This window comes from Struthio camelus, chromosome 21 (assembly GCF_040807025.1).
Source record: "Struthio camelus isolate bStrCam1 chromosome 21, bStrCam1.hap1, whole genome shotgun sequence".
Lineage (NCBI taxonomy): Eukaryota > Metazoa > Chordata > Aves > Struthioniformes > Struthionidae > Struthio > Struthio camelus.
This window is the reverse complement of record NC_090962.1, coordinates 12,622,253-12,649,655: the sequence shown is the minus strand read 5'-3', so window position 1 is coordinate 12,649,655 and position 27,403 is coordinate 12,622,253. Positions and strand designations below refer to the sequence as shown.

The 27,403-nt window shown below is 48.3% G+C and overlaps 2 protein-coding genes across 9 annotated transcripts; both read left to right on the top strand.

The window, feature by feature from the left end:
- Window positions 1-810: 810 nt before the first annotated feature.
- Window positions 811-14,340, top strand: PPIH (peptidylprolyl isomerase H). 3 transcript variants are annotated; one of them, XM_068915823.1, is made up of 10 exons: window positions 811-1,158; window positions 1,569-1,633; window positions 2,049-2,072; window positions 2,386-2,430; window positions 2,952-2,994; window positions 4,859-4,951; window positions 6,397-6,484; window positions 7,296-7,336; window positions 8,839-8,928; window positions 10,572-10,770. In XM_068915823.1, the coding sequence occupies exons 1-9, from the start codon at window positions 1,093-1,095 to the stop codon at window positions 8,905-8,907; spliced, it is 534 nt and encodes a 177-aa protein (XP_068771924.1). In that variant the 5' UTR covers window positions 811-1,092; the 3' UTR covers window positions 8,908-8,928; window positions 10,572-10,770. The 3 variants fall into 3 exon arrangements, 2 of the variants coding, with proteins under 2 accessions (XP_068771924.1, XP_068771926.1); XR_011135753.1 differs by having other exon boundaries at window positions 874-1,158; window positions 6,596-7,336; XM_068915825.1 differs by lacking the exon at window positions 10,572-10,770 and adding an exon at window positions 12,938-14,340 and having other exon boundaries at window positions 874-1,158.
- Window positions 14,341-14,631: 291 nt separating this feature from the next.
- On the top strand, window positions 14,632-26,533 carry YBX1 (Y-box binding protein 1). 6 transcript variants are annotated; one of them, XM_068915821.1, is made up of 8 exons: window positions 14,632-15,131; window positions 15,649-15,712; window positions 20,352-20,385; window positions 22,812-22,901; window positions 23,123-23,425; window positions 23,852-23,934; window positions 24,037-24,302; window positions 26,155-26,533. In XM_068915821.1, exons 1-7 carry the CDS (start codon window positions 14,975-14,977, stop codon window positions 24,269-24,271), a joined length of 966 nt encoding a protein of 321 aa, XP_068771922.1. In that variant the 5' UTR covers window positions 14,632-14,974; the 3' UTR covers window positions 24,272-24,302; window positions 26,155-26,533. The 6 variants fall into 6 exon arrangements, 4 of the variants coding, with proteins under 4 accessions (XP_068771922.1, XP_068771923.1, XP_068771920.1 ...); XR_011135752.1 differs by having other exon boundaries at window positions 14,681-15,131; window positions 24,037-24,410; window positions 26,063-26,533; XR_011135751.1 differs by having other exon boundaries at window positions 14,681-15,131; window positions 24,037-24,410; window positions 26,028-26,533.
- The last annotated feature ends 870 nt before the right edge of the window (window positions 26,534-27,403 follow it).

Sequence of the window (27,403 nt, the reverse complement as noted above, 5' to 3'; positions counted from 1 at the left end):
GGCCTGCAGACAGCGGCAGGGGGAACTCGGAGGAGAGCCGCTCCGGGGCGCCAAGCCCTCCAGGAGCAGTCAATACACGCGTGTGGCTGACACGGAAGCGGCCGTTAGGCACGCGGCCGTTATGGAAGCGGCCGTTACGGGAGCGACCATTACACGCGTGATCGTTACGCGCGCGGCCATTATGGAAGTGGCTGTTACGGGAGCAACGGTTACGGAAGTGGCCATTACGGGAGGGACCATTACACGCCTGATCGTTACGCGCGTGGCCATTACGGAAGCCGTTATGGGAGCGACCGTTACGGGAGAGACCATTACACATGTGATCGTTACATGCACAGCCATTATGGAAGCGGCCGTTACGGGAGCGGCTGTTACGGAACTGGCCGTTATCGGAGCGACCGTTACACGCGTGATCGTTACGCGCGCGGCCATTATGGAAGTGGCCGTTAACGGGAGCGGCCGTTAGGGGAGCGGCTGTTACGTCCGCGGCCGTTATGCACGTGATCGTTACGTGCGTGGCCATTATGGAAGCGGCCGTTAGGGGAGCGGCTGTTACGTGCGTGGTCATTATGGAAGCAGCCGTTACGGGAGCAACGGTGATGGAAGCAGCCGTTACGGGAGCGACCGTTACACGCGTGATCGTTACACGGGCAGCCATTATGGAAGCGGCCATTACGGGAGCGGCCGTTAGGGGAGCGACTATTATGCATGTGATCGTTACGCGCGCGGCCATTATAGAAGCGGCCGTTAGGGGAGGGACCGTTAGGGAGCGACCATTACACGCGTGATCGTTACGCCCGTGGCCATTATAGAAGCGGCCGTTAGGGGCGCGGCTGTTACGTCCGTGGCCGTTATACACGTGATCCTTATGCGCGCGGCCATTATGGAAGCGGCCGTTAGGGGAGCGGCCGTTACGCGCGCGGCCGTGACAGGAGCGGCCGTTACGCGCGCGGCCGTGACAGGAGCGGCCGTTAGGGGAGCAGCCGTTACGGGAGCGACCGTTACGCGCGCGGCCGTGACGGGAGCGGCCGTTACGCGCGCACCTCTCCGCGCCGCCGCGGCCGCTTCCGCTTCCGGGGGCGGGCGGGCGCCATGGCGGTGTTGGCGTCCAACCCCAACAACCCCGTGGTCTTCTTCGACGTCTCCATCGGCGGGCAGGTGGGCGAGGCGGCTACGTGGGGGAGGGGGGCTGCGGGGGGGGGGAAGGGATTGCGTGGGGGTGGGCGTTACATGCGGGGAGGGGGCGCCATGGGGAGGGGTTTCAGGGGGTGGTGGGGGGTGCGCAGCGGGGAGGGGGGCTGCATTGGGGAGGGGGCTGCAGCGGGAGGAGGTCTCGGGGGGGCAGAGCTGCAGTGGGAGGGGGCTGGGGCGCATTGGGGGGGATTGTGGGGGGGCTGCAGGGGGAGACGGCTGCAGCGGCGCAGTGAGGGGTGAAGCAGGAGTAGGGGGGCGCAGGAGGTGCAACTGGAGGGAGCTGCTCGGGTGCCGGGGGAGGGACGCGGGGATACCGGTGGGTGCAGCGGGGGTCCGGCAGGCTGCGCTGACCACGTTTCCCCCCCCCCCCGCAGGAGGTCGGCCGCATGAAAATCGAGCTGTTCGCTGATGTCGTGCCCAAAACGGCGGAGAATTTCAGGTAAGGGGCAGCCGGCGCCGCTTCGTGCTGCGGGAGCGTTTCCGGTGCAAGAGCAACCACCTCCTTGCCAGAGCCGCTGCATCCCCTTCGCGCCTCTCTCCGTGGTCATCTCAGTCCCACAGTAGACATTCATATACCCTGCCCTCTGTGCAAAACGGTGCCGCACGCCACGCTCGCCGTCTCTTACAACCCCGGTGTTGAACAGCTGACCCTCCCCAACTGCAGAAATGCCCCTTTTGAAATGGAAACGATGAGCAGTTCCTGACAGTTGCCCTTTTCCTTGGTGGTATTCCTGATGCTTTAAGGACAATCCTGCAGTTTTTCTTCTGTAAAACATTCAGAGCGCAGCGGTTTGGCATTCCTAGGAATACAAATGTGACTCATGCTCTGCTGTTTTGTACTTTTTGTTTTCCAGGCAGTTTTGTACAGGTGAATTCAGGTATGTGCTTAGATTCTCCTTCTAAATAGTATTAAAAAATATTCAGATGAGCAGAGGGCTGGGGGACTAGAAAGAGAGGTCACCTGGAAGTTTTTCTTAGTGCATCAACACAGAACGAAAAAGTTAGAGAAAACACGACTGGCTCAGTCACACGGATGGCAGACTTACCCAGCCTTCCCTTTTGGGTGCGGCCAGAGTCGGGTACGGGTTTGGGTACGTTGCTGTAACTGGCACTGCCAGCAAATCCCATGGGAGAGTTTTGTGTTGGGATATACAGTAAACTGCAATGATTTTCCTTTTTATTTCCTCCTAGGAAAGATGGTGTCCCTATAGGTTATAAGGGAAGCACTTTCCACAGGTAACTCTTCTGCTTTTGTTTAGATGCTTAAACAGCAGTGTGAGCTGGGCCTGGTTTTGAGAGCTGCCTCAAAGGTGTTATTAGTCTGGGAGGTGTTTTTTAAGCATGGAGGACTGGTCACTGCTGGTATCATCTTTCCAGAGCCTCTGGCATGTCTGTCCTTTGGGGGGATTGGGGGATTTGGGGTTGCCCTCAGATATACCAGAGGGAAACCATGGTCTCCTTGGAGCTTTTGAGTTGACACACAGGGGTCACTTTGCAGGGGGTCCCCCCATTCCTGGTCTGCCAGGTCAGAGATTATGTTCTTGCATATATCACCTAATCTATCCCATGTTTAACAGCAGTGGATCCCAAATTACTTTATATCAGCCAGTAGTTAATATTCAGTGTAGATTTTGCATTGTAGTACTTACAGACCCTTATGATTTTTTTGGTTGTGAGAACTAACTCCCTTTTCTGACATAGTAAGCTTCTGGAGGCATTTTTTGACTGAGAAGTAAGTATCGTTTTACTTTTTGTAGGGTAATAAAGGATTTCATGATCCAAGGAGGTGACTTTGTAAACGTATGTACTTCTGTATTTCTTTTGTACTTTTGCTGCGTGGTATAATATGCGACTCTTTCCCAAGGTCCATGCTTACTTGCAATATCTGTTGGCTCTCTTATGAGGCAGCCAGTAATAACTGGAGGTTTCCTTACAATGTTCCTACGATCTTACTGCAGCAGTACAAGTACAATGTACTTGGAAAGAAATCCGGAGACTTGGGCAAGCACGTTTTCTTCTCTCCCAAAATATTTCCCCTTTAAAACAGCATGATAGCATCATTAGAGACTCTTCAAACTTGCAGGGAATTTTTACCCTGTTGCCCTTCTCCTTTCTTCTGTCCCCCAGGCAAGAAACCCTACAAATTTCTTTTGGCTCTGTGGAGAGAGACTCTGAGCATAAATCCTAGCGTCTAGTCCAGGATTTATTTAAATCAAAATTAATTTCTATTATTAGTGAATTGTCTCAAAGTAGAAAAGACTTTGTACCTACAGTATTGTGCCTTTCGGATAAGCCAACTGTTGGGGAGATGCTGGATGATCACTGGGTCTCTTCGCTACCCTAGGACCTGGGGAAATTATTTCATTTCCCAAACCACTTGCAATTGGAGGGGGATGATGGAAAAAGCTTTTTAACACAAAACTCAATTTTGTGAAAGCTGAGAGAACTGACTGCAAAGTGTGTGGCTTAGTCACATTGGGTTTGCAGCTAGTCCTAATCATCATGCTGCTCAAATGTCCCCGTGGCTTTATTACTTTCACTAAAGCTCAACAAGCTTTACAGGTTGCACTGGTATTTGTAACTTATTAATTGCGCTTCTTATAAAGCTACTTGGGGACCAAGAACGGCCACACTGGGCCCTGAAATAGGGTACACGATCCTGCCTTGTAGCTGACAGTTTGAATAAGCCACATAGCAGTAAAAGAAGCAGAGACTAGGCAAGTAGAGCAAAAGGTGCAGCGCTGCAAGTGGTATGTTACTGGCATCTTATTTTCCTTGTTTAAGCCTGGCTTAACGCACACACGCAAAAAAGTTAAGTGGAAAGGTAATGAAGGGAGACGAGATGCAGCAGGGCAGAAGAAAAAAAGGGCTGAAGGAAACACTAAATCAGCACAGAAAGGGAAATTACTATCCAAATAGTACGTGTACACGTCCAGAAGTACGTGTTTGCGTTACTTCGGCAGCTTTCTCTGAAGGGTTCCTCCCTGCAGCACCCTTAAGGCTGCGCTGCTGAAGGGACCCAGCTCGGGTCCTTTTGCCCCGTACAGGAGTCTCCCTGCAATGCTGGAGAAAAGGGCAAGGCGGCCTTTCAGCCTTCCCGCGAGCTACGTCTCTGGCATGAACCATGCCTTCGCAGACGGGATCTGCTAAAAACTGAACGATGGGATCACTTCCCTGTTTTCAGTAAAGTCGCAGAAAATAAGGTGAAATAACTGAATGTACCATCATCCACCCGTCTCTCTCCACGCAACCACTTCCGCTTTCCTTGTCACCCCAACCCATAGCCCTGTCTCCCCTCTCTTTTTCCCTGGAGTGCCTGCCAAGTCCAGGTGGGTCCGTACCAGACCTGGTATAACCTCCACCTCGCTCTTGGAGGCTTTGACCCCTTCGACCCCCTTCAACCCCTACCATGTCTGTCACTCCCATGTGACGCTGAGCGCAAATTTCTACCTGATGTAGGGGTGACAAATAATGTACTGTGTCATTAGAAACCAGTCACTGTTCCTCTTTAGAGATGAAACATCTGAATGTGCTCACCAGTGGTGTTTAAATGGCAGTACAGCATCGATTTTGGGCTTAATTTTACAACGTTCTTTTGTTGGGGGATTTTAAATTCATGCTACAGAACAAATGCTGTTGCTGACTGGGCACTTCTCTTGCGCAGGGAGATGGCACCGGTGTAGCCAGTATATACCGGGGTCCTTTTGCAGATGAGAACTTTAAGCTCAAACACTCTGCTCCTGGTCTGCTCTCTATGGTAAGTATAAAACAATGAAACCATAAGACTAAAAAGGTTTTGGCACTTTCCCAGTGCCTTTTTGTTACAAGTATAAATTATTGGCCAGACAAAAAACAATCTGCACCTTTGGCTCTCAGGTCGGAAAGACCTGCTTCTCAAGTACTAGTGAGAAGATTACTCAGGGGTTAATGTGCTGAGTAACACAAAAGTCCTGATCCTGCACCACTGTTTTCTCCTTACCTCTTGGAGTTTCTGGGGCAGGCTTGGTTTGATCTGCTTTTAGAACGGCTGGATTCTTGCAGATTTTGTACTGTGGCAAGTGCGTGGTTTTTTTTATCCCTGATACCGCTGTCAAACACTGACCTCAGCAAGGATGAAACAAACAGATTTGGGAGTTTCAAAGCCATAGCAATGTTACCATGGTATCTTTTGTAATTCATACTTCCTGCTCAGCATAGTAGGAGAAACTGCAACTGTTGCATGTTGTTTGGTAGGAACCATATGCTATTTTTTGCAACGAAAACAAGTGGGGCCAGTGCTTAAGTGTTGCTATCCGCAATCATTTGTCCCCCAGCTCTTCTAGCTGTCTTGCCCTTAAAAGCACTTGTTCTGGGCTTTTACCATTTGGATCAGTTATTCATCCAGTCCAAAGCACGGCCCAAAAAGAGGCGTCGTGAAACAACTAAGCAACCAGCGTACCATACCGTGGGAGCAAGGATACCACGCTGGTATTGCTGGTTTTATGTTGAAGCAGCATGGCTCCGGAGTCATCCTGCTGGACCAAACCAGCTGTTCCAAAGCTGGTTAGCACTACAGAGCAGATTCAGTGTGACCATGTCCTGTGCTGTCCTGCAGCTGCAAGACTTGTGTGACTCACTTCTCGGCATAGAAACATGCTCTTGTATCTCCTGGTTGGCAAAAGAGCTTTGGAAAAACACAACGGCCTTAAGAGTTGCAGAGATGTTTCCCCAGGAGAGGATGCATGCTCTAGGCCTTGCGCTCAAGTGTGAATTGCTCCCTTCATCACGCCATTCCTGTGAAACCTGTGCCAATGTCATTGTTGGCTTTCTCATCCTGATCGTTAGAACAGAAACCTTTTTATCCTGAAGCTACCTTCCGAGTAAGTCAGAGATCACCAGAGTTGAGCCTTTTTTCGGGAACATGCTCTAGAGCCCAGGTTTCAGCACAATCTTGTGCTAATCATGCCTTTGTAGAAGTATAAGAAAAAGTTGGTGACTTGACTCTTGCGCACGTCGGCAGGATCAGACTTGGTGGTGCGCTACTTCCCAGCACAATGTACTCTCCTGCAGATGTATATCTTGCTTCCTTTGGTATGTGTAGCAAGAAGCTAAGAATAACCCCAGGCTAGCTTGAGAGCAACAGCTCTTTCCCATGTGAGATGCTTCTGCCTTCAGCTTTGGGAAGGCCTAATTTGAGTACTTTTGTGTGTATTCAACCCCCAGGCAAACAGTGGTCCAAGTACCAATGGCTGTCAGTTTTTCATTACGTGCTCCAAATGTGACTGGTTGGATGGGAAACATGTCGTGTTTGGTGAGTACCGGCAGGGCAGGCCTGGCGTACCTGCTCGCGGATGTCCTGTGTGACCCCGCTGCTAAAAGAAAGAAACGCAAACTGCTTGTTCCTTCCCTTTTCCTTATGCAGGCAGAGGTGTTTGTGCAGCCAGATGTTGAGGTGGGTCACTGTGGACATGAAACATTTTTCCCCAGGTTAGCTTTAATCCAGATCAGTTCCTTGATCAGTGTATCGTGTGACCGTGTAAAAAACTGGGCCAGTGCAGAGGGACAGATGGGTGAAGGGTACCTGTCTTCTCTACTGTCAGAGAGTGGGACTGGCACCCGAGTTAAGCTTTCAGCAGAGGTTTTTAGGTAGTAACCTTACAAAACCACATCTGCTTACTTTTCATGTACTGCCCCTCTTGAGCTGTAGGATTTCAAGGCCTGCCATTAAGCCAATGTCCTACTTAACTACTTCTTCCAATTCTTAAGCCACGCTGAGATCAGTCATTGTCAGTTTTGCATCATTGCAAATATCATCTCGATGGAGACGTAGCTTGTGCTGTATGTCAACACAACTGGCAAAGGTAGGTCTCAAAACCGAGATTTCTACACACGTGTCATCCTTGGGAAAATATGCGTAATCTGTCCTGGACGCAGAAACTATTTGAAGAGGCATTATTTCCTTTATCAGTTGAGAGAGCATTGAAAAAACTCCAAAGCGCCCAATAGCTGCACACTGCACAAGGCTTTTCTGGAAGCATAGGAGTTCATGTAGATGTGATGAGTTGGGAGCCAGAGAAGGTAAAAATAGATCCTATTGAAATGGATATTTTTTCCCATTCTAGGCAAAATCATCGATGGGCTGTTGGTCATGAGAAAAATTGAAGTAAGTTGAATTTGCCTTTTTTCTCTGTGAATGCCCATGTTAGAAAGTAACATGGGGGAGAAACAAGGGTTCTTTTGTTCTCTCCCTCTGCCTATGTACAGGATACCAGGGAGTATAGTGATGGTAAATGGTATTATCAGTTGTCATCATTATAAAATAATAGGTCTGTTGAGGCAGAGGCTGTCATATAGACTGATTTTAGAAATGCTGTGCCCCTGTGGTTGCCAGTTAGTTTTTGAGCAGGGATTGTGTTCTCGTGACATTATTTGCAATGCGTTGGGGTTTTTCGCGAAGCTGAATTGAAAAGTTGTTCCCTCAGCAACTCATACAAGAATGCGAAGCGGATCGCTTCTGTGTCATTGCATGGGATTATTCAGTGGATGCTAAATCATCAGTTCAGCTGGTCTGTGATCAGCATTTCTAATCAGAAGAATTGAACAAGTCTTCTGATGGGCTTCCAGGAGCTGCAGATAAATACACCCAGGGGTGACCGCTGCTACCCTGTCTGAAATAATTATGACTGGGTGTGACAGCAGGATAGTGAGTAGATTTAATAAGTTAGCACTGTGTTCTCCAAGACAGCAGGGCTAACTGTATGGTGCAGTCTTGTACCGTTTGGGGAAAAATGCACAAGGGCCTCTGATCGCCATGGGAGAATCCAGAAAGTGGGGAGAACACAGGGCCAAAAACTGTTAGGTATTGAGACAAGGTCTCATGCAAGAAACTGTACAGCATGGTACAATGCACTTGTTGCTAACCCTCTTTTAGGGACTGGTTTTGAACTGTTTTGGGCTTGCGCTCTAGCTACCCGAATAGTGTAGTTACACAGTCGGTCGTACTGCTAGTTGGAGGTGTAGCATTGCTAAACTAGAGAAGAAATTGCCATGTGGCTACGTGTGAAAGAGGAGATATTCCTTGCGGATTCCCTTTGCCAAAAGCACTTCTACGAGCACTGATGGAAGGATCATGGTGTCCTGCTTCATAGGATGCAAGTCACTGCAGTGAGGGGTGAACTAACAGAAATACGTAGACTTATTAAGAGACTTAAAAGCAGCCAGGTCCAGCAGAAAGAGTGGTTCAGCTGCATAGTTTTTCAGGATGCTTTGTGCCTATCTCTTATTTAGCTTCCCCTTTTGTGCAAAAAGTTTGCTTTGCTTGTAACAGCTGCAGTTAGTGGCTTTAAAAATTCAAGTCAGAGCAGCCTCAAGTGACATGTTAGCTCATGAGAAGCTCTCTAGCTTTTGCTCTGTTCCTTCCCTGCCATTCAAAAGATCAGAGTCTGGTCTGTATCCCAAACCTCAGCGTACAGAGGGTTCACTGGCTCACGGCAGGGTCCTTTGCCAAAGTGCGTGACGGTGCTTGCGAGTTACTCGGAGCTGCGTCCAGATTTCCACGTTCCTGATATTGCACGGGCCCCTCCTAGCCAGTCTTCGAGTACCTGTTGCTCACTGGCTTTGCTGTGTTCTTCTAATGTATAACGTTATATATTTGTTTGTTGCCAGAATGTGCCTACGGGTCCAAATAACAAACCAAAGCTGCCAGTTGTGATCTCTCAGTGTGGGGAAATGTAAAGCAATGAAAAGAGAAATGTGGTAAGTCTCTCAGTCTTTTGCAGCACCCCGTGCAATTGAACGGTGGGCTACTGTGCTCCTTACTTTTCTCTTGACTTGTTTTCGCATTCACCTGAGCCTGCAGAGAGCTGATTCAGCTCACTGAACCACCAGAAAACTCTTCTCCAATAGGGCTGTTTTTTGCCAGCCCAATTCCCTGAACTAGCTTCCCTCTGAGCTGCACGAGTACCAAAGGCAGTACAAGAGAAGGACAGGATTTTGCAGCTGCAGCCGAGGGGAAGATGAGGTCGGGGCAACCCTGGCTTGGATGAGGTTTGGCTGCCCTGAAGTCTGAGCTTCAGAAGCCAGTGGATGAGAGGAGGCTGCAACCGGAAACCAGCTGGTATTACCTAGGCAGTCTGGGGGGACTGGAGGACGTTCACTTTGACCTGCAGGTTTGTTAACTCTCTGATTGCTACAGAAAGCAGAGCCTCCTGTCATGTGTGGGAGAGACGAGGATAGAGAAAAGCTGAAGGAAAAGAGGACTCGAGCCTCCTTGCTTAGCACCGCCATGGGACTGTGCTCGTGCCACCACTGAAGGGCCAAGAATTAGCATGTTATATCGTCTCCCCTTAATTCACAAAAATACTACTGTCCTCGCCCAAAGGGTGATGTTTCCAACGTTTATTATGACCCTTCCACTCTGCGTGGTCTTTGGTCAGGCTTCATTGTGGGTAAACCGATAGGCGTGAGACAGAGCTGAGGCTAAGCTACAGTATTCTGTTTCCGTTTGTCCGCCCACTTTACCATAAAAAAACAGCCATTTAAACAAATCTGTGCAGATTTCAATGTGTCAGGCTGCAGCTTGTCAAAAATCTGCTGGATTAGCCTTTTGGTTGCTGATTTTTCAAATTTCAGCAGGCAGGCAGTGACAAAAGCCAACTCCACACAATTCTTGACCTTCCATGAAATGATTTCCAAAGACATCTGGAATTTCTCATGAAGCTGCATCCCCGCTGCCATAATAAAGGCTTTCAGATCTGCTGCGCATCAGATACTTGGGAGCTCCTTCTATTTGATGAAGTGACAATAGGGAATATAACCATTCCTCCATTTTCCTGTTGACTTTTGTGGCATCTATATGCTTCTGAAGATGGGAACAACATTAGTAACAGATGCCCTTGCAGATGGGTAGACCTGTGCTGCGGGGTAGAGTCTCCCGTAGGGTGGTCCCCTGGCCCAAACCTGTTGATCATTTCTATTCGGTGGTCCTGTATGTGACCTCTGGCTGATCGCCAACTTGCAACTGAAAAATCTACTTCATTTCTAGGTCTGAGGGCTGGTGCCACCTCGCTTGTTTTCTAGCCAGGTCTTGGGACCTGCCTTTCTGCACCCTGCTGCCTCTCACCTGCTTCAGACAGCTAAATCAGCTACTTGTCAAGCTCCTTTAAAAGCAGCAGGGAGAAACAGGCGCTGTTGGTTATAAGCCCCAAGGTAGATGCAGATGTCAGGAAGACTTCTGGGTACCCTAGGTCACATGGGCAAGTTTGACGTGAGCTACTACATGCAGCAAGTAGTACTCACTTGGAGCGGTACCCAGTGTCGCTGCACAGTCGCGCTGCTTGTAGGATGACTTAGGGACGGCTATCTAGCATTTCAGAGCTGTTTGTTCTGCTTTATTTCAGTGCTCCTTTGCTGGTGGTGAGGCCTGTGCCGGCTCTGAGCAGTTCCAGTCCCCCGCTGCCCCAGTCTTCTCTGCAGGCTAGACCCGCGTTCTTGACGTTCTCCTGAAATTATTTAATAATTGGCATCTATCATGTTTCCTTTTTGTTTTTTATACGTTGAAATGTAAATAAAGCATTTTGGTAAACGTGTGCAGCACAAGTCAGTTAACGTGCTTGGGAATGGACTCTTCTGGCTAGCAGGGCTTATAGCTTCTTTAGCCACGTGCGTTATCTCTGTTCAGTTCAGTAGGGGACGTTTCTCGTGTGTGGCATTGAGGGGCGTTGCTGCTGGGCGTTCACGAAATGGGAAGAAAGGGGTCTGAAGGGGTGAAAGGAGCATGGCAGAGCTGTGCTACACCAGCTCTTTTCCCACCAGGTAAATAAGGCTGCCTGGCAGAGAGGTTCGTGGTATCCCAGCAATCTTAGAGACCTTTTGCATTCAGCCTTCTCGAAGCACGAGAAATAGGTATGGCGCAAAGGCTTCAGCAGCACGAGCTTGCTGGGCTCTGTAGCGGTATAGAAAGCCAGAGGTGAGTTATGTTGTAAACAAGCATTTGTAAAACCTCCCCAGCATATCTCAGTGCTAGGCTGTGGGGATGATATGTTTTAGGGCATGTCTTTTAGCGGGGAGCACAACAGGTCTTTGGGCTGGGATCTGGGGAGTGATTATGCAGCAGGCGGAGAAATCTGGGCTCCTTGTTCCCCTTGGTGGCAGGGCTGCAGGCTGGTGGGAAAACTGCCTTCCTCCTCTCGGAGACCAGGGTTGCAAGCTCATCTCCCTGCTGCGGGATGAGCTTCGAGGTGAGTTTTCTCATCTGGCGGATTAAATATAAAGGAGCTTGGACAAAGTCTCTTTTGTCACGTGCAACGGCTCCAGCCCATCCTGATTTGCCTCGTCACTCCTTGGGCAGCAGTCTGCTTTATGGCCTTTGCCTAAGGTGTATTGTGCGGGAAGGAGCAGTCTGCACACTTGGCTTGTGCGTTGCTTGGGTGTATTAGATAGCAGGCAGTAATGTACCGGAGGACAGATCCTGCAGGCAAGCTTTGGCGTGCTCTTTTTATCTCCTGGCTATTTAAAGTCTTTGGAGCAGGCTCTGGCTGTCAGGATTTCCATGTCCCAATTCCTGGGATTGCTTGGCTGCAGAGGACGTTTGCCCTCCCTCCTCCCCAGCCCGAGTCATCTCACCTTCTCCTTCCTGTGGTACATCAGGGGATGAAGGAAACATAAAGCGTGCCATCCCTTTCCTCCCCAGGCCCAAACAAACGGCTTAGGGCTCTATCCTATGAGTTGAGGGTTTGAAATTCCCCACACGGAGGAGAAGACTGGGCCCAGATAATAGCTATGAGGTAGTGGTGGCTGAAAAGACATAAACTTACCCGTTGTTCCTGCTCAGGGAACGTGTTCAAACACCCCTTCCCCATGGGGTTGAGGCACGAGCTTAGCTCCAGGCTGCTCAGGGAGCTCTTTTCGCCAGCTGCAGTGCGGAGGGTCGCAGTTCTGGCTGTGGATACTCAAATTCACCGTGCTTTTTCACCAGGGAAACCAGCCTATTTCTGGGTCCAGGCTCAGCAGTGCTTTCACAGCCTGATGTATTTATATCGCTGTGATCAGCTAGTCTCACTTCCCGCATAGCGCTGGTCACAGGACTTCCCCAAATTAATATCCAGCAGTGGCAAATCCATCGCAACCTCTTTGGAAGTTGTTCCAGTGGTTAATTATATCCCCTGTTTACAATGCATGTCTGTCTGTGACTCAACGTGTCGAGCTTCAGCTTTCCAGCCTATGGATCTTGCTGTTCCTTATCTGCAGGTTGAAAGCGCTCTCAAATACCGCCGTTTCAGGTTTAATTCCCAGTGACAAAGTTGCCCTTCAGCCATGTCATGCTAAGCAAATCCTGGAATCTCTCGCTGTAGAGCAGATGTTTCCATCTTGTGATCACTCTTCTCTCTCTGAGCTCCAGCATCTTCCTTGAACTGTGGACAGAGCAGTCCACAGAGCAGTCCGGTTCTTTACTCATCTGAGGATCAGATTAACTTCTCGGTCCTGCAGTGTTGCCCCCCCAAAGACTGCCGTGTCCTGGAGTAAAGTCACTAGCCATTGGGAAGGCCACGTTTTCTTCTGTAGGTGCAAGGCCCTTGCATCCTTGCAGGCTTTATCATCGGGATTTGAAAACATCTTCCCAATCTTTGATAAAACTGATAAATAACTAACTAAATAAGAGTCCTTGTAGGGTCTCTTGCCTGGTGGACTCCCATTTGCCATTACGTTTTAAGACATGTTTTTTAATTGAATTACTAAGCATCATCCTGCTTTGATATCTTTCTAGTTTCTTAATCAGGGTCGTGACACTGAGGCAAATGCCCTGCAGAAGTGCTCTTAACGCTCTTCCCTGCCTTGGCAGAGCTGGAGATCTCACGGAGAAGATACCAAGTTGGTCTGATGAGATCTATGTCCGTAAACCCCCATCGGCTGGCGGCAATTATAGTGCTCTCTGCAAATCGTCCGTTAATCAAGGCCTGTATCAGCCGTCCCTTTATTTTGCCTGGGAATTGCCGTCAGACCGGCCTCTAATTACCCAGGTTTGTGGTACGTATGCACTGAGGTGCCCTCCCTGCCTCGCTCACGTTGTCTATGGAAGATTGCCGGCCATGCAGGGCAGCCTGAACCAGCGGGAGCAGTCGCGGGCTCCAGGTCCGCCCGTCGGACGTTTCAGGTCGAGCAGGCTCTTCGCTGAATCCTCGAGAGGCGAAGGCTGTGGGGCTCAGCGAGGGCGAAGCTGCCACGTGGCCAAGCAGAGAATTAATCCTCCCTTCAGGGTAACGTCTCCGCGGGAGATCGGCATCGCTAAGCGCTACCTTACCCGAGCCCCGCAGGCGGCTGTGGCGCAGCGTCGGCGGCCGCGGCCCCCGGCTCGTCCTTTTGGCCCTGGGATGGGGAAAGCCGATGCTGAAGGGTTGGTGCCGGGGGGATGCTCGGCGCACGAGGAGGCTCGTTTTCCCTGCACCTTCCTTTTGGAGAGTCCAACGGGTGCTTTCTGGGATCGCTCTGAGCCGCTGGAAGGCAAAGATTAGGGATGGAGACAAAACATGGTCATTTGAGCAAGGCTCCGTGAAGATAAAACACCCCACGCCGACGCTTTCCGCAGTCCCTGCCCGGCGAGGAGACTTTGGTGGGGGCGAGCTGATGCACGACCAGGTTTGAAGGGTGCGTCGGGCAGCTCCCGCCTTTCGGCGGGCGACGCCGGGCCCGTTTCCCCCCTCCTCGCCGCGGGAGCCGGCGAAGAGCTGCCGACCGCTGCCCGCCGCCTTCCCGCCGCGGGGCTCGAGACCGGGTCCACGGCGTCGCTTCGAACGCCGACCGCGGCGCTTTCGCAGTTCGTTATCCGGCAGCGCGGCGGTCCCTGGGAGCACGCTATTTCTCAGGAGGTTGGATTATAACGCTTTAACTGCATATAATTATATATTGAAAAAAGCTTTGTCGTGTCTCCAGATCCATTATTTTCTACTTTTAATTAACACTCGCAGGCTTGTTTCTTGAGACGACGACGACGATGATTATTTTTTTAATGGGAGCTGCCTGCCTCGGGGGAAAAGCTGGGATTGCATCTCGCTCTTGTAACAGGGCGGCAGGCGGGGGCAGCACGTCCGCTCACTTTGTCCCACATTTTTCAAGCGAGGCGAAATGCCACCGGTGCGTCCTTTGGAGCACGGTCCGGTGACATCCCGGGTCTGGGACCGGGGGCGACGGGCACCGACCGGGACCGGCACCGGGGACAGCGGACGGGGTCCGGGTCCGGGTCCCGGTGCCGGTCCGGGCAGGGGGCGCGGCGGCGGCGGCGGCGGCGGCGGCGGCGGCGGCGGGAGGCGCCCGCGGCCACGTGGTCTCGGGCACTTCCCCGGCCTGGCCGGGGGAGAGGGGCGGGAGCAACGGCGGAGCTGACCAATCCGCTTGCGGGGGCGGGTCCCGCCAGGGGGCTGGCAAGAAAAAGGAGCCTGGCAGCTCCGAGCCAGAGCAGCCAATGGGCTTGCGGCTTTGGTAAAGGGCAGGTGCTTCCCCCAATAGGAGCTTTAGCGCCGGCCGCGGGGTGGAGGGGAGAAGGCCAATGAGCTCGCGCGCTGCCGAACGGGCAGGCCGCTCGGCGAATGGCCGCGCTGGGGGGCGGGGCGTGCGGAGTGGCTAGCCGGTGCGGGCCGCCATTGTGGTCAGTTCGATCGGTATCGGGAGCGGAGAGCGGAGCTCAGCGAGCCCGGAGCAGGGAGCAGCCCCCCCCCCCCCCCAACGGCCGGCCTCAGTCACCATCACACCGCGGGAGGCGGCGCAAACAGCTAGTCACCACCACCGTCCGCACCGAACAGCCGCCGCCATGAGCAGCGAGGCCGAGACCCAGCCGCCCGCCGCCCCCGTCCCCGCGGCGGCCCCCGCCGCCCCCGCCGACTCCAAACCTAACGGCGGCACCGGGAACGGGGCCAGCGGCCTGGCCTCGGCGGCGCCTCCCGCCGGCGGGGACAAGAAGGTCATCGGTGAGGGGAGGGGTCCGCGGCGGCGGTGGGGAGGGAGGGCCTGGGCGGCGCGGCGCGGCCCCCCCCTTCCCCTCCCCCACCTTCTCCCCCCTCAGGGCGGCGCGAGCCCCTGCGCGCGCGCGCGCGGGCGCGGCCGTTGGGCGCCTCGCGCGCGGCCGTTGGGCGCCCCCCCCCCCTCCCCTCCCGCGCGCGCCGCCGGGCCCCGCGTGGCGGCGGCGGCGGCGGGTGGGGGCGGGAGGGGAGGGGCGGAGCGGGCGCGGAGCGACTCAAAATGTCCGCCACGCGGGGCCCTTTGTGTGAGACCCGCCCCGCCACGTGCCGCCGGCAGCGCCGGGCCGGGCCGGGCCTGCCCGCTCCGCTCCTCTCGGTTCGGCTCCAGCGGGCCGAGCGGATGGGGGGGGGGGCGGGAGGGAGGTGATGATGAGGGTAGTGAAGGGCGGGGGGGGGAAACCAAGCGAGGCCGCCGCGCCGGGCCTACCCGCAGCTTACGGCTCTTTCTCTCTGCCTCTTCTCGCAGCAACGAAGGTTTTGGGAACAGTGAAATGGTTCAACGTAAGGAACGGTTACGGCTTCATCAACAGGTGAGGCGGGTTTTGGTGGGGAGGGGGGGTTCTCCTTGAGGCCGCCGGGCTCGGCAGCTTGCTTGGAGTTTTGTTCCCCTCTGAGGGAGTTCTTGCTCTGGGAAACGGCTCTCCTGTCCCCGCTCCCCGCCCCGAGCACGCGCCCAGTTTGTTCTGGCGTTCCTTCCTAGGTGTTTAGCGCGGCGGGGCGGGGGGGGGAACTCTAACAAGAGCTCCCCTTGCCCCCACCAGCACCCCTGAGAAGTCCTAGGAGGGCAGCAGGGTTTCTTGCTGGAGTGTGTGGAGAGAGGGCTTTTTTTTTGTTTTTATTACTAGTGCTATTTTTTTCTTCAATGAGCGTTGCTTTGACTTGCCCTCTGGGCCAAGCAGACGTTGGACCCAAGATCAAGTGTACTTCTGAGTAACACGTGCGTGCTGCGCGTGGTTCATATCTGGTTGTTTTACGCTGGGGCACTAGGCTCGTATAACACCAGGGGCTGCAGATAAACACCTTTATCACTTCTAGTGCCTGCTTGGTGACACTTTCCAGGAGCAACTGATAAGGTGTGTCCTACCTCTGTTGCATGATCATTCACCCTTACTGTGTGTTTGTTTTGTTCTTTTTTTTTTTTTTAAAAGCACTTCAGCGAGGCTCTTACCAAAAGGGATGTAGTGGATTTGTTTTCGTAGTGCTACCTCTTATATTAAGTGTATGTGTGTTTTTTTTTCCTTTTTTCTATTAGAGTATAAAAATCAACTGATGTGCACAAAATATTTCTTTAGCTTCTGTATAGAGTTCAGTAACATCAATGCAAGCAATTGTTTGAGACACTAGGTAGTTGCTCTCTTGAGGGAACTCTGAATGCCTGGGGAAATGTGTAAAACTCATTCCTTATATCATGAAACTAGAGCATGTAAGAAATTCTCAAAAAAAAAAAAAAAGATGCCTAAAAGATTCAGCGATTGACTTGAGAATTTCAGTGCTTAGTTTGAGGTGTTTACCTGAACTCTTAACATAGCAGTGAGCTGTCTAGTGATGACTTGGCAGAGGTGTGCTAGAATTGCTCTACAAATCAGTTCTGGAAAAATGTAATGTTCTTCTACCAGTCTGGAGTGCTTCAGTGCGGTTTATTTTTTGGAGGCCATAATATTAAAAACTATTGTCCTTAAACACCTAATACCACTTCCTTCCTTTGGAGCGAAGCATCTATTAGAAACTTAATTAATGGGGTAAGCCACAAGATACCTGTAGTTCCTCCTATAGGTTGTTTTTGCCTTTCTAAACAGAGGGCTCTCGAATGAGAATAAGCGTTGCATGTAAGCTCTAGCAAGTTAAGACTGAAACAAGTTGAAAGATGTAATTAGAGCTGTGAGCCCTCAAAACAAATGTTTCAGAAATTGGCAAAAGACTTGGAAATCTTTACTCGGGGATGCAAGCAAAGGTATTGGGGATTTTATTGGGTTTTTTATTTAGATTTGCTTTAAGTATTGCCCTTTTAGCTCTCTGTGTTACTTTGTGACCCAGTCTTAAGTATCTACCAAGCTCCTTACTTGGTTTTGTGTCTGTAACTTTAAAAACTTGACTCTGAGTCTGCCCAGTTTAAGTTAAATGCATTCTTCATGTGTAGTTTGAATGTTAAGTATTGAACAGTTGTCAGTATTACGAGCTTTAGCATCTGTGACGTTTGTAACTGGCTATAAAGTCAAAGGGCACAAACTCTACCTCTAGGGAAGACTTTTTTCCTGTTCCACTCAGTGGTGGAAATGCTCAGTTATGTGAGTCAAGCAAGGAAGTAACAGCAGGTAGTTAAGACATCTGAATAGTTTTCCCACTCATATTAATTTGGCAGCTGTTTGATCCCTGAGGTTGCCATTTTAATGAGAAACCCAGCATGATCTCATGTTATCGAGAGATTAGAGCTGCAGTCTGAGAATTGAACTTGAGGACATTTCCACAGCTCAGGAATCTCTCTGGCTTGCTTTAAGGAAGACATTGCAAGAGCTCCTGATCTTGCTTGTCTTTGCCTCAACTGGGTCTGCTTGCAGATAAGTTCAGCTTGGATAGGGGTGCATATTAGCTTCAAATATTTCCTGTTGTCTTTTAATGTTAGAAGCGCGTTTCTATTCTGAAATGTTAGTTTAAATTCTGAGCATCTGTCAACTTTTTCTTGCAGTTGTCAAAATAATAAATGAATGTGCAGGCCACTGACTTAGTCCTATTACCATAATAGGAGCTTCACGTTGATATCCGGCTTTATATTCTGCTAGATTCAACAGTGGTTTTTTCTTAATCAGTTTGTTTGCTTCTCTGCTTTTTTTTTTTTTAAGATGTTGAGGGGAGAGTCATCTAATGGAAAGATAAGTTAAATGGCTTGTTAGGCCTTCAGAATGGGGCTTCTCCTCATGTTTTCTTTGGTAAAGTGATAGCTGTTATTCCCACCCCATCCAAGTGGCAATACACTAATGGCTTCTAGATGTTGTTGCTGGAAAACGCCATCTGGGTGCTGGAATTCATGTGGTCCTATTCTTAAAAACTCAACCAGTATGGTTTTTTTAACTAAGCATATATGCACCTTGAATTATCTCTGTGTAATTCAGCCATTCCTTGTGTAAAATTCCAATATGCTGTTAAATGGAAACAGCCTTTTCAAAAAGGCTTAAATCAAAGATAAGCATCTGCTGTGGTAGTTCAAAATCGAAGTTGAGCAAGAATGTCTCGTGCCTGCACTTCTAGAGCATAGATGGTAAATGCTTCTTGAAGCCATTCTTCAGCTGAGATGGAAGGAAGGTGCTAAGCAGTTTTACTTGGAACCTGTCACTGGGCTTTTCCGAAAGTTTTCAGCTTTCGGAGCATCTGATAAGAGATCTTGCATTGCTAAGAGGAAAGTGTTTAGGCTCTAGCTTTACAAGGGCTTCTGTATGCTGCATCTTAGGGGCAGGAGGTAAGCTGCCTCCTGATAATCAAACTTGTTATGCGGTGTTCCTTTTGCTTATCTTATTCCTGTAGCCTTTGAGATGTTTCCAGGCGTCAATTCCATGAGCAAGCTAGTTGACATTTATTTGGTTTTTTTTGTACTGCTGTCTGACAGGCTAGCTATGGCTTTGAGTTTTTTGGAAAAACTCAATTAGTGATTCAAAGCCAGTAGTAATAGACTGGGGAATATCTGACTGTATCTTAAAAAGAGACAAGTTCTTGATTCTGTTAACCATACCTGCAACTTCTCCAGTTATGAGCAAGTTCTAATATAAGCTTACTTTGCTATGGCTTTAACCAGTCATTCTGGGAAATAAAAACCCACTTTGCTGTTGAGTGATTGGTCTGTGGAATAGCTCGACACTAATTTCACAGTGAGGTTTGATAGATATGATGTGAGCTTGGATGGGTGGCTGTTAGAGGAGTTAATTATGAGCGGTGGAAATGGCGAGTACAGCTCTCCAACCAATGTTGAGGCTGTTTTGGCTGTGCATCTTAATTGCAGAACAGAAACTTGACTGACTTCAGTACAGTGTTGTGGTTTGCTATCTTGTCTAACTCCGCATGTTAACTGTGGAAACTTTAGCAAGACTATTTTGAAGGATGTTTTTGGATACTCATTTAGGTTATTCTTGGAGGTACAGACTTTTTCTGTTTCTTCTCAGTAGACAAACCCAAGCTCTTCCCTTCTTTCTGTGCTTACAAATGCACCTTGGGTATCCATATTGCCTTTCTTGGGTGGAGCACTGACCAGCTCATGCTATGACTCCTTAAATGAAGGAACATCAAAATGGAGAGGATGTAATGCTAAAGAGATCACAGGTGAATAGGTAGTAAGAAGCCCATACGATTCATGTGCACGCGGTGCTTGTTTTGCCATCCTGGCAGTAATGTATCTTGTGTGCTGGATATCATAGCCATCAAAAACGTTTTGTGCTTAGTTTATATCAATGAAACTGTCTTTTCAAGGTCACTGTCTTCATGTCCAGGTTCTTCCTGAACACTCATTGTTGTAGCCTGTGGGAAATCTGATAATACATGCTTGAGTGGTGATACTATAGCTTTTTTTTTTTTTTTTAATTCCTTCTATACTAAAATGGAATTGATTTCTTTCCTTCTAACTACTGCCTTAGGGTAAAGCTGTCTTTAAAAAGAAAAATATATCAGTGGAGGTGTGTTTTCTATTTGACAAACATTAGCCAACTAGGTTTGCTTGACTGTTTTGCCTTCTCTGGACCCTTCAGAGTTAGTTCCAATCCATAATCTATGGGTTATACGGTAGTTTTTTCAAAGATTTTGATGGCTTGTCTCCTACACACTGAGGGCATTATCAGAAATGGTGGACTGATCAGTGTGAGGTGATGTTTCTTCAAACTGCTCTATTTGTGGGATATGAAGGATAGAGGTATATACAGGGGATGAGGGAAGAAGAATGCTTTCATATGAGACATTTTTGGACTTGCGTGTGCACTCTGAACCTTGCGTAGGTTAGCTGACAACACCTCTTTGCTTGGAAGCAATAGACTATTGAGGGAATAGCTGACAGCAGGTGGAGGAGCAATGTTGATGCTAAAAGCTAGTTGTCTTGACAGTTCCCTGTTTTCTCCCCGTTCCATGCAATTGATTCCAAACTGGGCTAACGTACTGCTTTTCTCATCTGAAATTCAATTTCATGTTGTCTTGCAGGAATGACACCAAGGAAGATGTGTTTGTCCATCAGGTAAGATTTCTATGAGAATAAGTTTTGCCTCTCTTAAAAGTTGAAACGTTGCCTCTCTGAAATCTTTTCTGTCTGACCTTACCTAAAAAGGATTGAAGTTGTGGAAGAGCTACGCACTCTTCAAAAGAAGGTACTTAACAAAACTTTCTCGCTGCTGAATTCCAAGTAGAGCCTTCTTGGGGATTCCACACATCCACATGCATCCATCATGAGGGCATGAAGTTTATGGGATTGGGCAGACTGGTTCTGTCTAGTGGTGATACTTACACTGTGTCCCCAAGTGTACTGTTTGTCTGGGGACAACGGTCTGAAGTCCAGTTAAGTTGTATTGCAGGTTCATATGGTTAGAAAGTAAGCATATGGAAAGAACTTTAAACAGAAAGCTTGCAGTGTGAGAATAATGCAGTAGGCTCTAACAGGAATGAAGAACTGGTGAAAATTTTTCAGGAAAACTCTTGTTTATGGAATTTGTTGCTCCAAACTTTCCTTAATTAAAAGTCAAGGATCAACTCTAATAGGTACTTTTTCAGTTTAAGAGATAAATACGCTTAAATACAATCTGAGGACACTATATACACCACATTAACCTTAGAGGCTACTCACTCTTCCTTTTCCTCTGGGAACTAGACCAGATTTGTGGGATTCTGATCAGTGAGACTGCGAGATTAAAAAAGCAGATGTGTTGCACAAACTGACTTGAGTCCTTTGTGTCTGACTGCCTGTGAATCTGAGATCAGCACTTTTTTTTTTTTTATACACTTTCTGCTCAGGTGCTCTTGTTCAGAGTCCTGGTAAAGCAGCACACAAGCAGTGTGGTTTACTTTTTGCATTTAGAAGTCCATGGATTGTTCTTTTGCTTTGGCTAAGGCATATACTGCTGATGCTGTAAACACTGAGAGAGAAAAAAGTAATCTCTGGAAAAGCGTTCCGGCTTCAGTTTGATTTGCCAGCTCTAAATTTCTTGCCTGTGCTACATCTGAATTATTGCTTATACAAATGTAGAGGCGTTTGTTTATAATAGGTTATTCTGTAATGGGTAGTGGAGAAAGTCCAAGAGACTATGCTAGGTTTTTCTGTACTGAGGCAGGAATATATACCCTGAAGGAAAGCAGTCTGTCTTACTACTTGATTTGCAAGTACAGTAACCTGTAACTACAGTGCATGTTTCTAAAAACACAACTTGGTAGTGGCTTGTTTTAATTCAACAGTTTTCATGATAGAGGAGTTCTAGAGGGTCTAACCTGAAATATATCAGCTTGTCTAGGAATTATGGCTATGTATGTATCTTCCCATCCAGTTATCAAGCTTGGTTCTCATGAAGATGTTATGCTCAGCTACTAGTGCTATAGGATTTCCTGTGTTCCCTCTAAAATGACTACTCTATAGGCTGAAACTTGTGACTGTGTTGTGCCGTGGATTTTATTCCCTTTAGGGCATGAAGCTAGCAGAATGCTGTCAGTGGTATTTCATTTTTGCCAAATTATGCTTGTATTCAGTTAGTGTTTGATAAACAGAAAATGGCTTGAGAGCAGTGTGTATTGAGCATTAACACCCTTGTCAAAAATGTTATCTGTTGTTGAATAGCACAGAGAATTGAACTTTTTCTAGTAATGCCATTTAGCATAGAGATATTATATATGTATACATACATGCAAAGGCAGCTTTGCTGTCCCCACGGATGGGCTAATCCACACAGCTAGAATAGCTTTGTGATTGACGAAAAATATTAGGGCTTCTGCTGCAATATGGGGAAAGTTGAGGAAATCTCATTATTTCTGGCCATTGATGTGAAGACATAGCTTGGGACAACCACATTGCAGGCTGCAGCAAACTATTTTTGTGGGAAATAGCAGAGGACTAGAAATCTGAGTCACGTGACTGGAAGGGCCAAAGCAGGCTTTTATGTTGACTAGAAGTAAACACTCCAGAGGAATGTACAAATACTTTGAAGAACTCTGGGCTAAACCTCAGTTAGGAATACTGTGGCCAGTTTGTATCAATTTTGTAGCTCTTCAGAGTGTGTGTGGGTGGGTGTGTTTTTTTTTTTTTTTAAACACTAACAGAAGGTATACCGAAAGCTATATTTCTAGCTGATGATGCTTAACACACAGGACTCTAGGTTCTTGCATCCCAGTGTCCTTTGTCTGACACAGCGTTTATGCATTGCTCTTACTGCTTCCCTTACTGTCCTTAGACGTTCATAAAAGGCCTGTACGTGTTTCAGATGTGCCAAAACTATCGTAATGCAGTTAAAATTAATGGCTTTTTGTAGTTTTCAGTATGGTTTGGTTGCTCCTTCAAGAGGACACGTCTTCCTCCTAAGAACTTAGCTGCTTAAACTCCTTGATCTTAAAAGACTTCAGACATGTCAAATAGTGTTTTTATGCTATGCCTGTAAATGTAATTCTGGAATATTATGTTGTTAGACTGCCATAAAGAAGAATAACCCCAGGAAGTACCTCCGCAGCGTAGGAGATGGAGAGACCGTGGAGTTTGATGTGGTTGAGGGAGAAAAGGTAAGCGCATCTCTCGGGTGTTACAGTATGCGCAGAAAACCTGGTCTGTTGACTTTGGTGTGGTGTCTGCGGTTTGAGAGGATGCCTAATGACTTCCTAGGAGATTAATGGTTTTTCATTGCTGTACAATGTGGATGTAAATCGTTGCTTGCTACTTAATTATAATATGCTATGACTGATTTGATGCGCATTGTTTACCTCATGCCATCCTTGTTCTTTAGGGCGCGGAGGCAGCTAATGTTACAGGTCCTGGTGGAGTTCCAGTGCAAGGCAGTAAATACGCAGCAGACCGTAACCATTACAGACGATATCCACGTCGTAGGGGTCCTCCACGCAACTACCAGCAAAACTACCAGAATAGTGAGAGTGGGGAAAAGAACGAAGGAGCAGAGAACATACCAGAAGGTCAAGCCCAACAACGCCGTCCTTATCGCAGGCGGCGGTACCCACCTTACTATATGCGTAGGCCCTACGGGCGTCGACCACAATATTCCAACCCTCCCGTGCAGGGAGAGATAGTGGAGGTAAAAATTACATAAAAATCTGATCTTACAAGCTGGCTTGATTCCTACGGAGCGGGGTGATGGGATGCGGCTTCCCCCACTGCCCCCTTATATATATATATTCAAGACATTCAGAGAAGTTTAGCAGTAAGGTGAAATGTTTGAACTGATGTCAGTATGCTGGGAGTCCTAGAAACATAGTGGCCCAAAAAGTGGGCCGTGTTCAGATGGATATCAACTTTCTGTATGAGTCACTGGAAAAAAACACTGAAATTCTACACAGTGTGTACTGTTGTGCTCTAGGCCCACTGTGCGTTGTGCTGTACTCTTCAGGCTCAACTGACAGCCCCACTGCCCCTCTTGCAGCCTTTTACTTAGCTGGATTGGTTGGCTTGTTATCGCGCTTTTGCATGTGGCTAAGGTGGCTCGTTGCCCAATGTCTTCCAGGGTGCTGACAACCAGGGTGCAGGAGAACAAGGCAGACCAGTCAGGCAGAACATGTATCGAGGTTATAGACCACGATTTCGCAGGTATGCTGCAGATCAGCTTTTTGTTACCTTGCGGTTTAGCATCACGGACAGAATGTCGCGATGGTCAGATGCTGCATTGTTAAAGCCTAGCTTGACTTTCAGGGGTCCTCCTCGTCAAAGACAGCCAAGGGAGGATGGAAACGAAGAAGATAAAGAGAACCAAGGGGATGAGACCCAAAGTCAGCAGCCACCTCAACGTCGGTACCGTCGTAACTTCAACTACCGACGCAGACGCCCAGAGAACCCTAAACCACAAGATGGCAAAGAGACGAAGACAGCCGAACCACCAGCTGAGAACACGTCCGCTCCCGAGGCCGAGCAGGGCGGGGCTGAGTAAATACCGGCTTACCATCTCTACCATCATCCGGGTGTGTGTCCAGAGGCTTTGGAGGGTGGGATTTGAGGACTGACTTTTTGTTGACGTTTCCCTCTAGTTTTTGCCTTACAAGTTTGGACTGTTCTCACTAAAGCCTATTGTAAGCAACTAAACTAGCTGCAGTTGTGAGCGTAGTTGTTATTGTCTCCAGAATTGAACTGTAAGACTTTACTGTCCAATGCAGATTAGTTGGAGGACTTGGTTACCAGCAGACTTTTTTTGTTGTTGTTTTGTTAGTGGGCCCATTTCATAGAACGCTACTAATCTGAAAATCTTGGATGAACTCAGTGTTTCAAGCTTAAGACAGCCCCGTAAGTCGTAATCCAAGAGGTACTAGTGCAGTGTAGTGAGTGAAGGTACTCTGCTAGGAGAAAGCTGGGCAAAATCGCTAGGATTTACTCCCGGGTGTAAGCATCTTGGCTTTTGTTGCCCCATCCCAGAGGGGATGTGAGCAGAATTAAGGCCTCCAGGCCTTAATTTCTAATAACTTGGCATGGGATTTGCAAGAGTGTCTCAGTAGCAGCTTTATATTTGAATAAAAAAAGTATTGGAAGAACTAACAGAGTCCTTTTTATGCAGCATCTGGTGTATCTGAGGTAGCATTCAATTTGGGGCCCGGCTTTCCCAGGGTGAAGTACTGGCGTGGCTTGCTGTTTATGGGAGGATTGCGTAAAGGTGAATTGTTAAAACGTCTTCATTGCAAGGTAGACTAGCTGTGATTTGGCACTTGGTGCTGTCTTCTAATACGCGTTATTGCTGGCTCGGGAATATGTTCCCTGCTAGGATGGTTGTTCTTGTCCTCTATTCTGCTTTTTCTGGCACCGTCCTTGTCTGTTCTTCCTCCCTTTTCTTTTTTATTTCCTCTTTTACCAGTGTTCATATCCCATCCCTATTGTGTTCTCTTGCCACCCTTTGCCTGGAAGGCAGGCAAACGGAAAGACGCGTTTAGACTCTGGTGTGAGTTCTAATAAATGGTCACGTTATTGAGATTAATAGGAAATGCAAGAGTTGGCAATGAAGAGTAGTTTGTCATCTGCAGCTACAAGCCTTTCAGCTGCTTAGGAACTCTTCAAGGGCTTAGATCTTACGGAATTTGTCATGCAGATTGCTTATTTGATACCTCCTTAAGTCTTACCGCGGCATCTTATGTGTGCTTGATGTGAACCTTTGGAGTTAATGGTTAACACAAGCTGGGTGACTTCTTTATATCATGAACTTCAAAGAAACACCAAGATAACATGTTTGTTTGCTTCTCTGCCTATTAGTAGTATCGGAGAATATAAATTGTGGCTTCTGTGGGCTGGGAAGTAGCTTACTGAAGCTGTTCTGCCTCTGTTAGCCACAGGTAGAAATATGCTGTTCCACCACCTTTTGCAAATCTCAGCGGTTGTTCCCATGTCTTTCCAGGGACTTGCTCAGAGTTTACCAGCTGAGTTTCTAGACCTGCTCACAGAGATCAGCAGAGAGGGAGAGTGCTGCAGTTGTGTCTGTCTGCAGAGCCTAGTCCAGAGCAGCCTAGTCCAGTAGGCTGTCACGAAACGGTCTCTGAAACAGGAGGCCAGTGAGGGGAGAGATGTGCACTTTGAATTTTGACTTTTTTCTCTGAAATCCATTGCCATAGGTTTTGCACGTGAGGTGACAGTTCTGGTCATGACAGTTCGGTCACTGGCAGGTGGTCTGATAAGGGGAATGTGTCTTCCTAGTGTGAAAGTTGTAGCTAAGATATTCTACGTGTGTGGTGGTGAATGTTAGCTCTGTGAATTGAAGTTGCAAGTGGGTCTTGGTAGACAAAGCATGTAGTCAGGCCTGTGGTATCTGTCTGATGACTCTTTTTTCTTTTTCAGTTTAGTCATCAAAGAAAAGACTATGAAATGAAGAAGAAAAGAAAATGAAATTCCAGCAATAAGAAATGAACAAAAGAATTGGAACTGAAGACCTTAAGTGCTTGCTTTTTGCTGTTGACCAGATTACTAGAACTATCTGCATTATCTATGCAGCATGGGGTTTTTATTATTTTTACCTAAAGAAGTCTCCTTTTGGAAACGATAAACACGTTTTTTAAAAGCCTGTTTTTTCTCAATACACCTTTAAAGGTTTTTAAATTGTTTCATATCTGGTCAAGTTGAGATTTTTAAGAACCTCATTTTTAATTTGTATGAAATGTACACCTGATTTTTTCAAGTCAAACTGCAAGCATCTGTTAATAAAGGTCTTAAAGAATTACCTTGTGTGCTTGGCTATTTTAAACCCCCTTTTATATGGAAGGGGATGAGTTAAGTGTTCATAAGAGGATTGAAAAAATGCCTTTATTTTCTATTTAGAGGTCTTTATGAAAATGCTGAGCTCCTGCACTCTTCACTTTGAAGCTCTATGAAACCAGAGTGAAATCTGTGCAACTGCAAGGCGCTTGTTTTCCTGCTCCTGCCCTGCTGGAGTGTGTTTGTGGCTACCTTTCCCTTACTTTCCTGTAGTGGGAGTTAACTGCATTTGCAACATATTTCTGCACGCAAGTTATTGTGGGGAAATACCCAGGGAGGCCTGTGGAGCCTCTTCCCCTGAGCACAGTGGCTTGGGGAAAGTTACAGCACCTGGACCCAAGGCAGCAAGAGGTGACAGCAATCCTCTGCTGGTGGGCTGTAATAGGGGGAGAAAGGCCTGGGCTTTTGCTTGGGTGCTCCCTAGGATTGTGCAAATTGTGCGGGTTGTTTCAGCACTGGTGCCCTGGGTTTTCTAGTGTAATGGCTCAGGGGTTGTTAGGTGCTGATGACCCTTGATAGCAGGTGCTACCTAGCAGGGGTAACGTGCAGGGTGTAGAACTAGTGATTCAAATGCAGAGGCTGAACTCTGCTCACACAGTAAAACCTGCGACAGGCAGCCTCTGCTTCCTCCTGTTTCGAGGCAGAGCTCTGTAGCAGGTGGCTGAGGCTTCCCTCCTCCTGCTGAACCAACTCTCCCCACCTCTTTCCGGCCATCTTCTTGAGTAAAGTTCTTGAAATGGAAATCTGTGACCATCCTTCAAAACATACTTCATACTGGGAAAGGGACAGTCCATGCTGTCGGCGAGCTTGTGGGTGGCGGCTGCTTTTTCTTTTT